Below are 12,409 nucleotides of genomic sequence, written 5' to 3'. Positions count from 1 at the left end.
CGACTCAACGGGTGCATGTCGCAAACGTTTTTGAGCATGTCTCAACCTGTGACCCTGCATTTCATTGCGAAGGCTTCAGCGCCTCAGTTCTGATGGGCATTCTGAGTAACCATAGGGTTACTCAGAAGTTCGATGACAACCATTGGTTGCCTGGGTGTATGAATACAATTCCCAGCAGCTGCGACATTTTCATATTTTTGCACAGTAACTGCATACAAAGACAAACAAGTGGTGCCATTTGCTACCATCTCTGAATCAGGCCCCAAGCCATTAACATGCTCATTCTACAACACAGGGCACATAGAAGTCTATTCAGCATGTTCCAAAGAGAAATGATTAACAAAGGAAAAATAAAATTATTTTAATTTGTGACATGTGCAGGAAGACCGAGGGAGGATAGTCATTACCTGCTCTTGACAGAACATGTCGTTAGCAATATGCACAATCCTTTCAATATGGATGATACCACCCACACTCTTGATGTCCACATCCGCAAGCATTGTAAGAACCAAGATTGCTTCCACCAACAGCTGGCGGTACTCTGGCTGAGGGACACGGTTCAGGACAGACTCTACATGGGCAGAAAATTTCAACTCGCCTGGAGTCATCTGCAGGTAGCGATTTGTAAAAGTAAAGAATAAAACAAAAATACTATTCTTCTGCAAAAAGGTGTTTGAAATAGCATTAAATTAGAAAAGTCTATATTGTACATGGCCAAGCAATTTTCCAAAAACAAGAAGATGAGACGGCAGATATGATGTTAATACTGGGTTCCGGACTATAGATAGACAGCAATTAGTTAGACGATGTCTAGATAGACACCAGATGTTAGACAGTTAATAGTTAGACAAGGATAAAAGTTCGACACAGACAAAAGCCAGACACACTAAAGTTAGACATGTAATAAGTTCGACATGTACAAAAGGTCGACAGGGTCAAACGTTCGACATGAAAATGGTCGACAAAAATTGTCGACACTTTTTTTTAATCAGGATTAGGTTTAGTGTTAGGTACTTACTGGAGAGTTAGGCATTTACCCAGACGGTTAAGGTTAGGCATCAGGAGGGAGGGTTAGGCTCAAAGGGGAGGGTTAGGGTGAAGATTAGGGCTAAAAAAAAATAAAAAAAAATTGTTGACCATTTTTTGTGTCGACCAATTTCATGTCGAACTTTAGATCCTGTAGATCTTTTGTACCTGCCAAACTTTTTACATGTCTAACTTTAGTGTGTCTGACTTTTGTCTGTGTCAAACTTTTATCCTTGTCTAACTATTAACTGTCTAACATCTGGTGTCTAGATAGACATTGTCTAACTAATTACTGTCTATCTCTTACACCACACCCGTTAGTACTATAGTTTAGTAAAACTTGAAGAAGATCTGCTATTCTTTACCTCACGTGTACTGGAAGAGGGCAAGACAAAACCTTCCACAGACAATCCATGGCACTAAAGAAAAAAATTGTAAAGTAAAAAAAAAAGCACAAGAGAAATTGAGAAATGTTCATTGTATGTAAAATGCCTGACCTTTTGCAATATTGTCCAAACTTTCTGGTAGAAGCCTACAGGCACCCTATTCAAAGCTCCATCCAGTCGCCGCCTTCGGAGCCACTGGCCTTGTCGGCTGTCATGAGCACTATCACTGTCAGAAATAGTGGAAGTGGAGAGGTCTCCAGAGGCAGAGAGAGGGTCACCACGCTTCTGTTGCAGGAAGGGAGACATGAAATCAACAAAAAAAGCTTCACATTTTAAAAATAATACTCCGGGTCGCTAGCTATAGTTCCTGGTGTTGCAGAGTTTTTTTCCCCCTTCATTCTCATCTCTGTAGCCCTCATCCCCCATCTTCCTGTCTCTCATCTCTGTCCCCCCCCCATCTAATCTCAATCCACCTACCACCCCTTCTCCCTGTCTCTCATCTCTGTCCCCCTCATTGCCCATCTCCATGTCTGATCTCTGTCCCCCTCACCCACCTATCTCCTGGTCTCTCATCTCTGTCCCCCTCATCCCCCACTCTCTCAACTCTGTCCCTAATGTCAGTCTCTCTCATCTCTGTCCCTGCCCCTATTCTCCCTGGGTTCACGGGGTGGGGGAATATGGGGCACAGGAGAGGACTTTGCTAGGACAAGACTGTTCACTTCTATCAACACCTTCAGTCGCCCCTCCTTTCTTGAGTCCCCGGGTGGGTGTGTGCTAGCTGCAGTAGCTGACAGGAAGGAACAGTTCTATCCAAACAGCACTAAGCACTCATGCTCCACTGCAATCTGTTCTCAATGCCGCTGCCTGACTCATCTTCCTCTCCAAATGTACTAAATCTGTCTCCCCTCTCATACAAGCCCTACACTGGCTCCCCTTATCATTTAGAACCCAATTTAAAATCCTCACACTCACTTACAAAGCCCTCACCCAATCCTCTCCTATTTCCATTTCTGACCTTATCTCTCTTCACACTCCTGCCCGCCCACTTCACTCTACAAATGATTGCCACCTCTCCTCCCAACTGATTACTTCCTTCTACTCTCGTCTCCAAGATTTTGCACGTGCTGCTGCTTACCAATGGAACTCTCTCCTCATCAGACTCTCTACAAAACTTTAAACAGGCTCTCAAGACCCACTTTTTTATAAAATCATTCCAGCTTTCATACTAAGCCACTGCTCCATGCTCCTCATTGTCTCTCCCCTGTGTCACACGCCTGTCTCCCACTCCCTTTAGATTGTAAGCGCTCACGAGCAGGGCCCTCTTTCCTCATGTACTTCTCCTTTCCTTACTTATATCATCATCCCCTCCCCACTGCCTACCACGGCACCAAACCTTTGGGTTCTGCTGCCTTGCTGCTTATTTGGATATATAAACCTTGTCCTGCAATGTTTTGTACTGGAAGTCACTTTTTTTCTTGTTTTGTTCATACTGGTTCTGTTTATGTACTCTGTAAGGCGCTGCGGACCCCTTGTAGCGCCATATAAAGGATAATAAAAATATTATATTAGATAAAGGTTTTGTGTAGGGATCCTCTAAAATATTTGAAAAAAAATATGAGATATGGTAAGAACTTACCCTTGTTATCTCTATTTCTACGAAGTCCATAGGGTTCCACAGGATACCTTGGGGTATAGGTGTGACGTTAGTCATCGGGCACCATAGAGTTAAGCTTTCAGCCTCCCAGGATGCACTAGGGTCCCCCTCCTATACCCCGCCCCCGAGCCAAGGCACCTCAGTTAGTTATCAAGCCATAGGGAGACGGAAAAAACGGTGACCAGAGCAAAGCCCATCTGCAGCACAGGTGCGACAGGGCGGGAGTCCTGTGGAACCCTATGGACTTCGTAGAAATAGAGATAACAAGGGTAAGTTCTTACCATATCTCATATTTTCTACTTCAGGGTCCATAGGGTATCCACAGGATACCTTGGGGATGTCCCAAAGCAGTATCCTTTAAGGGTGGGGACGCTCCTGTGCTGAAAGGAGAATCCGCCGCCCGAAGGAAGCATCCTGAGAGGCGAAGGTGTCAAACCTGTAATACCTCACGAAGGTATGGACAGAGGACCACGTAGCAGCCTTGCAGATTTGGACTGCAGAAGCACCACGTTGAGCTGCCCACGAAGGACCCACAGACCTAGTGGAATGAGCCTTCACAGAAGGAGGAGCCGGCAGGCCTTCATGAAGATAAGCTTCAGAAGTAGCCATACGGATCCAGGCTGCCAAAGTTTGCTTTGAAGCAGGCCAACCCTTTTTACGGAAGCCATAGAGGACAAACAAGGCGTCCGACTTCCTAAACGAAGAAGTGCGGTCAACATAAGTCCTTATGGCCCGCACAACATCCAAAGTGGCCTCACCCACTGAAATACCAGGTGAGTTAAAGGCCGGAACAACGATTTCCTCGTTAACATGAAACTGGGAAACAACTTTGGGAAGAAACTCGGGCCGAGGGCGGAGCACTGCCCTGTTCCCATGAAAAACCAAGAAAGGGGGTCTACAAGAAAGAGCCCCTAAATCAGAAACACGTCTGGCCGAAGCAATAGCCAGAAGGAAAACAGTCTTAGCTGTTAGCCATTTAAGATCCACCGAGTTCAGTGGCTCAAACGGCGGTCCCTGGAGAGCCCTCAGGACCACAGCCAAATCCCAAGGCGCCACAGGTGGAACAAAGGGCGGCTGAATGCGGAGAACACCTTGCATAAAGGTGCGCACATCCGGGATTGTAGCAATCCTACGGTGAAACCAGACAGACAGGGCCGAAACTTGTACCTTCAAAGAAGCAAGGCGAAGCCCATGATCTAGTCCCGCTTGTAGGAAGGCGAGTATCCGAGACAGACGAAATTCCCTCGGTGCATAACCTCTCGGTCGACACCACTGGAAGAACGTATGCCACACGCGATTGTATATCCTCGCGGAAGACGGCTTCTGAGCTCGTAACATGGTACGCACCACAGAGCTGGAAAACCCCCTGGACCTCAGCATGGCTGTCTCAACAGCCACACCGTCAAAGATAGCCGAGTCAGGTCCGGGTGAAGACAGGGACCCTGTGACAGAAGGTCCGGTCGTAGCGGCAACCGCAGAGGACTGTCCACGGACAGACCTTGAAGGTCTGAGAACCAGTGCCGTCTGGGCCACGCGGGAGCTATCAACAGGAGCGTCCCTCCTTCCTGTTTGAATTTCCGGATTACCCGTGGAAGAAGGGAAATCGGAGGAAACAGGTATGCGAACCGGAACGTCCACCGGACGGACAGAGCATCCACCAGAGACGCCCCTTCTTCTCTTGTGCGAGACCCGTACACCGGCAACTTGTTGTTGTGCCGGGACGCCATGAGGTCGATCTCTGGAAGACCCCACCTGTCCACCAGCAGTTGAAAAACGTCCGGGTGCAGGGACCATTCCCCCGGATGAACGTCCTGGCGACTGAGAAAGTCCGCTTCCCAATTTAGCACTCCCGGAATGAAGACCGCTGATATGGCCGGAAGATTGCGCTCCGCCCATACCAGGATCCGAGAGACCTCCACGAGAGCCGCCCGACTTCGGGTTCCTCCTTGCCTGTTTATGTAGGCCACGGTGGTAGCGTTGTCCGACTGGACTTGTACCGGACGACCCTGGAGAACCCGATGTGCCTGCTGGAGAGCATTGAAGACCGCACGGAGTTCCAAGATATTGATTGGAAGCTCCGCTTCTGTCGGCGTCCACCTGCCCTGGAACAAGTGTGGACCCAAAACTGCTCCCCAGCCCCGAAGACTGGCATCCGTTGTCAACAGGACCCAATTTGGAACCTAGAACAGACGTCCCTTGCTGAGATGGGACGTCTGTAACCACCAGGCAAGGGACAGGCGAACCTCCGGGATGAGCACAATCGTCTGAGACTTCAGAGACTGAGGCAGCCCGTTCCACTTGGACAGGACCAGGTGCTGCAGAGGTCTGGAGTGAAACTGGGCATATTCTACCATGTCGAACATCGACACCATGGAGCCCAGTAACCTCATTGCCGAGTGTAGAGACACCCGGCGGCTGTGCAGACAACTGCGCACCCTCGACTGTAAAGCAGAGATCTTTTCCCCCGTCACGAAGATCCTTTGCTGTTCCGAGTCCAGTAAGGCTCCGAGGTGCAGAATCCGCCGAGACGGGATTAGAGTGGACTTCTGCCAGTTGATTAGCCAGCCGTGCCGTTGCAGTAGCGCAATGGTCAGGTCCAAGTGGCGTAGAAGGAGCTCTGGAGATCCCGCCACCAATAAAAGGTCGTCCAAGTACGGCAACATGCGGACTCCCTGCAGCCGCAGAGAAGCCACCATGACCGCCATCACCTTGGTGAACACACGTGGTGCTGTCGCCAGGCCAAAAGGAAACGCCCGAAACTGGAAGTGGTCGCTGCGGATTGCAAAACTGAGGAACTGTTGATGACGCAAAAGAATAGGGACATGCAGGTAAGCATCCTGTATGTCCAATGACACCATGTAGTCCCCAGGTTCCAGCGCCAGAATGATGGACCGTAGGGTCTCCATCCGAAACTTCGGTACCCGCAAAGACTTGTTGAGAGCTTTGAGGTTGAGAATCGGACGATACGACCCATTGGGTTTCTGTACCAAAAAAAGATTTGAATAGAAACCCTGGCCCCTCTGGGAGAATGGAACAGGCACTATAACTCCAGCCTGGAGCATAGTGTGCAATACCTTCCGCAGCTCCGTAGCCTTGTTCCGGTCTGATGGTAGACCCATGATGAAGAATCGAGCCGGGGGTCTGTGCCGGAAAGAGAGGGCGTACCCGTGGGAGACCACCTCGAGAACCCAAGTGTCTGTCGTAGTGACCGACCAACACTGGGCGAACTGCAGCAGGCGGCCTCCCACCTTGGGATCCCCCAAAGGGAGGCCCGGACCGTCAGGCCGCAGGCTTGTCATCTGGCTTAGGGGCCGGACGTCTGGTACTCCATGCCTGCTTCCGGGGCTTGGCCGATTTCTTAGGGCCAGCCTGTCGAGGAAAAGACTGTGGTTTGGGCCTGCCCTGGGCCCTATAAGACCGAAAGGACGATGGTCCAGAACCAGAAGGAGCAGCGGCCGACGGGAGACAAGCCGATTTGGCTGCCGCCAGCGTGGCCACAATATATAAAACCAAAACCAATATATATTAAAGGTGGCTTCAAGATGATTTTCATTATATAGATATCAAGTACTTCATAACAGTATACGAAACAAATCAAATTATGCTTTTCAAGGGGAGGAATAGACTATTAGGTGTACATTTACTTAAGTGCGGGTTTTTAGAAATTAAGATGTTGCCCATAGCAACCAATCAGATTCTAGCTATTATCTTCTAAGGTGCTAGATAAGTAGAATCTGATTGGTTGCTATGGGCAACATCGCCACTTCTAAAAACCTGCACTTTAGTAAATATACCCCTAGACCTTTCTGCATTCTGTTTTATTCATGAATCAATATTTTCATAGGCAAAAGGTATGTGTTCGTAAGGTTGACACGCACAGTGACGGTTCTAGGTGCGGGCTAACAGGGACGTCGCCAGAGCGCTGAAACCTAGAGGGCACCACTGAGTCCCCCCCCCCTGAAAAAACCTAGAAGGACAAAATTAAAATAAAAATACGCCGGTCCCCCTCCCCCGCTAGCCGCCGCAGGGAGGCTGTATTTGCCGGGCGCCTGCTGATATTTGTTATCAGCAGGCACCCGGCTCCCTCCCTGCAGCCGCAGCCGAAAGCCGGAGCTCACTCTTGAGCTCCGGCTTCTGGCAGAGAGAGTACTATGGGAGGGACGTCATGATGTCATGACGTATCTCCCATAGATCCGAGGAGCCGCGGTCGGACCGGACGTCAGCGGAAGCAGGGCTAAAGGTAAGCATTGTGGTTTTTTTTTTTTTTTCAGTCGGAAGCACCAGCACTGGGGGCACGATAATAGGGGCATTACTACTGGGGGACAACTATAGGGGGCATTACTACTAGTGGGCACAACTACAGGGGGCATTACTATTGAGGGCAGTACTACTGGGGAGCACTACTAATGGGGGCACTACAATAGGGGGGATTACTACTGGGGAGCATTACAAATGGGGGCTCTACTAATGGGGGCGCTACTAATGGGGGCATTACTAATGGGGAGCATTACTAATGGGGAGCATTACTAATGGGGAGCATTACTAATGGGGGCACTACAATAAGGGGGATTACTACTGGGGAGCATTACAAATGGGGTCTCTACTAATGGGGGCACTACTATAGGGGGCATTACTAATGGGGACCATTACTAATGGGGGCACTACAATAGGGGGGATTACTACTGGGGAGCATTACTAATGGGGACTCTACTAATGAGGACACTACTATAGGGGCATTACTAATGGGGGGATTACTACTGGGGAGCATTATTAATGGGGGGCATTACTAATGGGGGGAACTAGTATAAGGGAGATTACTACTGTGGGCACTAGTAATGGGGGCATTACTACTGGGGAGCATTACTAATGGGGGCACTACTATAGGGGGCATTACTAATTGGGGGATTACTACTGTGGTGCTTTACTACCGAGGGAACTACTATAGGGGGCATTACCACTGGGGGTACTACTAATGCGGGCACCACTACTGGGGCCATTGTGTAAGGGGCACCACTGCTGTGGGCATTGTATAAGGGGCACTACTACTGTGGGCATTGTATTAGGGGCACTACTACTGTGGGCCTTGTGTATGAGGGACACTAATTTTGGCATTATGTAAAAGGGGCACCACTGTGTGTCATAACATAAGGGACTACTGTTTGGTGTAATTTGAATTGGGGATAATGTATTATAAAGGTAATTACTGTGTGTGGCACAATGTATTATACAGGGCATTACTGCATGTGGCATAGTGTGTTATAAAGGGCATTACTGCGTGTGGCATAATGTGTTATTACTGCGTGTGGTATAATGTGTTATAAAGGGCATTACTGCGTGTGGCATAGTGTGTTATAAAGGGCATTACTGCATGTGGCAGAATGTGTTATAAAGGCCATTACTGCATGTGGCATAATGTTATCTTATCAAAAAAAATTATTTCTTTCTTTTCTTTTTTTTGGGGGGGGGAGGGGGGGGGCGCAACTGGGAACTTTCACCCTGAGCTCCACAATGTCTAGAAGCGGCCCTGGACACGCACTATGGGCCTGCTGATCGCAGATTCACGGATGTTTGGGAATCTGCGCAGGCGCCAGTCCCGTTCTGCGCATGTGCAGAACGGGTCTGCGCGGCCGCACGCAAACGGGCAGCAGACTGTGCCACTTTTGGGGGGACGGAAGAAGCCAGGATCTCCGTTGGGTGACAGATTTCCTGGCCTCTTCCTGGAAACTGCGGCGGCCGGCTGCGGGATCCCAGGGGTCACCACAGCCAGCCGATGGTACGCAGATTAACCGATGCTGCGTTGGACAACACAGCTCGGTTAAGTAATGCACAGGAGGAGTGATGCCTCCTGCTGCATTATCACATCTGCAAGGATCGCAAAATGCAAAACTGCCTGCGTGCAGCTTTGCAATTATGATCCTTATAGAATCTGGCCCTATGTCACTAATGAGTATGTGTTACTGTGACTTAGTAATCACTCCTAAAGGCGAGGTCTTCTGCCTATAGCAACCAACACCAGTATTGAGGCGGCCCCCTGGTCTTATACTCTGGATAGTAAGGGCTTACACGGTTATCCTAAGGCCTCTGAAAGCAATGGGGCTGGTTATGGATTGGAGAAAGATTGATGCCAAGGTGCAGGCTACTGGGTTGTTCTAGAGAATGGTGTGATGGCTACGTTGGCCGAGATGTTATTAAGATAGCCGGAATATTGCTTTGAGAGCCGAGGTGTAGACAGGCTGAGATGTGGCCTTGCTGGCCAAAGTGCAGCTATGACAGCCGAGGTGCGACTAGTAAGCCGAGATGGTACAGGCTAAGATACGGTCTTGCAGACTGAGGTGCGGCTATGGTAGCTGAGATGTGGCTAGTGAGCCGAGATGGTGCAAGCTGAGAAGCGGCCTAGCAGGCTGAGGTGCGACTATGACAGCCGAGGTGTAGCTGATGAGCTGAGATGGTACAGGCTAAGATGTGGCTATGACAGCCGAGGTGCGATTAGTGAGCCGAGATGGTACAGGCTGAGATGCGGCCTAGAAGGCCGAGGTGTGGCTATGACAGCCGAGGTGTGGCTAGTGAGCAGAGATGGTACAGGCTGAGATGCTGCCTAGTAGGCTGAGGTGCGGCTATGACAGCTGAGGTGCGGCTAGTGAGCTGAGATGGTACAGGCTGAGCAGCAAACTGGAAACATTGACAAAAAAAGAGCAAGAACTCCACTGGCAGGAACCGGAAGGACACGTACAGATAAGCTATAGCCGGCAAGGCGGCAATGAACCAGCAGGCTTAAGATACATGAAGGACCAATGGTAGCAGGGCAGGTGATTAATGAATCCCACAGGCGTGGAAGAATCATCATCTAGTATAACGTGCCACCGTCCTAGTCTCCCAGCAACAGCAGGTGCCGTCTCAGTACGGCGTGAATGTAGTCTAGGAGTAGGGCTTAGAACAAGTGGTTGACGAGTCGTGGAAGGAGAGGTGACGGGAGCAGAGAAAGGTAACAAGATGCGCTGGAAACTTGTAACAGTATGTTGACCTCACAATGGCGGTGCGACACTTGTACGTATATTGCTACTTACAGCATTTTTACCATGCAGGTCTTTTAACATGCCACTTATCTTAGTAATAGGAAAATTGCATAAAAAGTGTGCTATATTATATAATGAACAGAAGTATTAGTTTGCTTTGTTGTTTGTAAATAGATATTTTATAAAATGAATGCCTTTGCCCTTGCAATCATGATTTTACAATTAACAAGTTAAATGAGCTGTATTTTTGTGAATTTATCATATATTAACAAATAAGAGCAAGATGACTAATTGCAATTCAGAAGGAGGAAGGTAAGTCTTTAATATCTAGTATACTGAACATTTTCACATGGGTTGTCTTTACAGGTAGGTGAGAAGTTATATTGATGGACACACATAGGTGCTCATGGTTTGCCAAAAACAGTCCCTTCTTTCCCCATAAAAATAAGAGATATGGTAAGAACTTACCCTTGTTATCTCTATTTCTACGAAGTCCATAGGGTTCCACAGGATACCTTGGGGTATAGGCGATGACGGCAGACATCGGGCACCACAGAGTTAAAGTTTTCAGCCTCCCAGGATGCACTGGGGTCCCTCTCCTATACTCCACCCCCGAGCCAAGGCAAATCAGTTACGTAACAAGCCATAGGCCGGAGGAGGAGAAGAAAGAGAGAGAAGAAAGTCTGGAACACACAAGAATCACATTCTCACCAGAAGGAGACGGAAAAAACGGTGACCAGATCAAAGCCTGTGGAACCCTATGGACTTCATAGAAATAGAGACAACAAGGGTAAGTTCTTACCATATCTCATATTTTCTACTTCAGGGTTCATAGGGTATCCACAGGATACCTTGGGGATGTCCAAAAGCAGTATCTTTTAAGTGTGGGGACGCTCCTGTGCTGAAAGGAGAATCCGTCGCCCGAAGGAAGCATCCTGAGAGGCGAAGGTATCAAAAGCATAATTACCTCCAAAGGTATGGACAGAAGACCACGTGGCTGACTTGCAAAGCTGAACAGCCAAGGCACCACAGCGAACTGCCCACGAAGGCCCCACAGACTGAGTTGAATAAGCTTTAACAGAGGATGGTACAGGAAGGCCCTTATGAATTTAAGCCTCAGATATCGCCATGCAAATCCATCCTGCCAAAGTTTGCTTAGTGGCAGGCCAACATTTCTTACAGAAACCATAAGAGGACAAACAAGGAGTCCGACTTCCGAAATGAATTGGTACGGTCAACATAAATTCTTAGAGCCCGTACCACATCCAAGAAGGCCTCACCAGCTGAGAGGTCTGGGGAATTAAAGGCCGGTGCTATAATTTCCTTATTAATGTGGAAACTAGATAACACCTTAGACAGGAAAGAGCGAGTGCGAAGAGTAGCAAACCTACGCTGAAATCCCACTGAGAGGGCAGAAACCTGCACCTTCAGGGAAGCAGGGCGAAGACCGTGATCTAAGCCCACCTGTAAGAAAGCCAAAACCCTGGATATCCTAAACACCTGAGGATCATAGCCTCTAGTGCGACATCATTCAAAGAAAGTATGCTCCACTTTGTGGTAAATTCTTGTAGTAGCAGGCTTCCGAGATCTGAGCATGGTGTCAACCACAGAGCTAGAAAAACCCCTGGACATTAAACGGGCTGTCTGAACAGCCACACAGTCAAGGACAGACGACCCAGGTCCGGGTAATGGCAAGGACCTTAAGATAATAGGTCCGGACGTTGATGCAACAGCATCGGAGTGTCTATGGAGAGACTCTGAAGATCCGAGTACCAGTGATGTCTGGACCATGCTTGAGCCATCAACAGGAGCGTGCCTCCTTCCTACTTGAACTTCCGAAGTACTCGAGAAAGAAGGGGGAACGGAGGGAGAGGTACGCAAACTGGAAGGTCCACTGGACCAACACAGCGTACACCAGAAGAGCCTCGTCTCTGGTTGTTGACCCATACACCGTGAGGAGACCATGAGGCTTATCTCTGGAAGGCGCCACTCGTTCACTAGGAATTATAACACCTCCTGGTGAAGAGACCATTCCCATGGATGCATGTCCTGACAGCTGAGCAAGTCTGCTTCCCAGTTGAGGACTCCTAGTATGAACACTGCCGAGACAGCTGGGAGATTGCATTCCACCCAAGCCAGAATGCGGGACCCCTGTGTCTGGGCCGCCTGACTTCTGATTTCTCCTTGGCGGATTATGTAAGCCACTGTGGTGGCGTAGTCTGACTGGACCTGCACAGATTTTCCGTGAAGAACCAGTCTAGCTTGCTGAAGAGCTGTGAATACCACTCGAAGTACCAATATGTTGATTGGAAGAGCAGATCTGTTGTCTG

At 48.9% G+C, this 12,409-nt stretch overlaps 1 protein-coding gene across 4 annotated transcripts in view; it reads right to left on the bottom strand.

The window, feature by feature from the left end:
- PHKA1 (phosphorylase kinase regulatory subunit alpha 1) overlaps positions 1-12,409 on the bottom strand; it is a 231,283-nt gene that overhangs the window by 5,775 nt on the left and 213,099 nt on the right. For all 4 annotated transcript variants that reach the window (XM_088444268.1, XM_088444270.1, XM_088444271.1 and 1 more), the window contains 3 exons: positions 1,524-1,697; positions 1,392-1,445; positions 408-608 (listed from right to left, as the gene is read on the bottom strand). In XM_088444268.1, the coding sequence (XP_088300394.1) occupies positions 408-608; positions 1,392-1,445; positions 1,524-1,697 (429 nt within the window). The remainder of the gene's footprint in view (positions 1-407; positions 609-1,391; positions 1,446-1,523; positions 1,698-12,409) is intronic.

This window comes from Taudactylus pleione, unplaced genomic scaffold, assembly GCF_031769625.1.
Source record: "Taudactylus pleione unplaced genomic scaffold, aTauple2 ptg000352l, whole genome shotgun sequence".
Taxonomy (NCBI): domain Eukaryota; kingdom Metazoa; phylum Chordata; class Amphibia; order Anura; family Myobatrachidae; genus Taudactylus; species Taudactylus pleione.
Note: the sequence above shows the minus strand (reverse complement) of the source record. Positions and strands in the feature narration are given on the sequence as shown.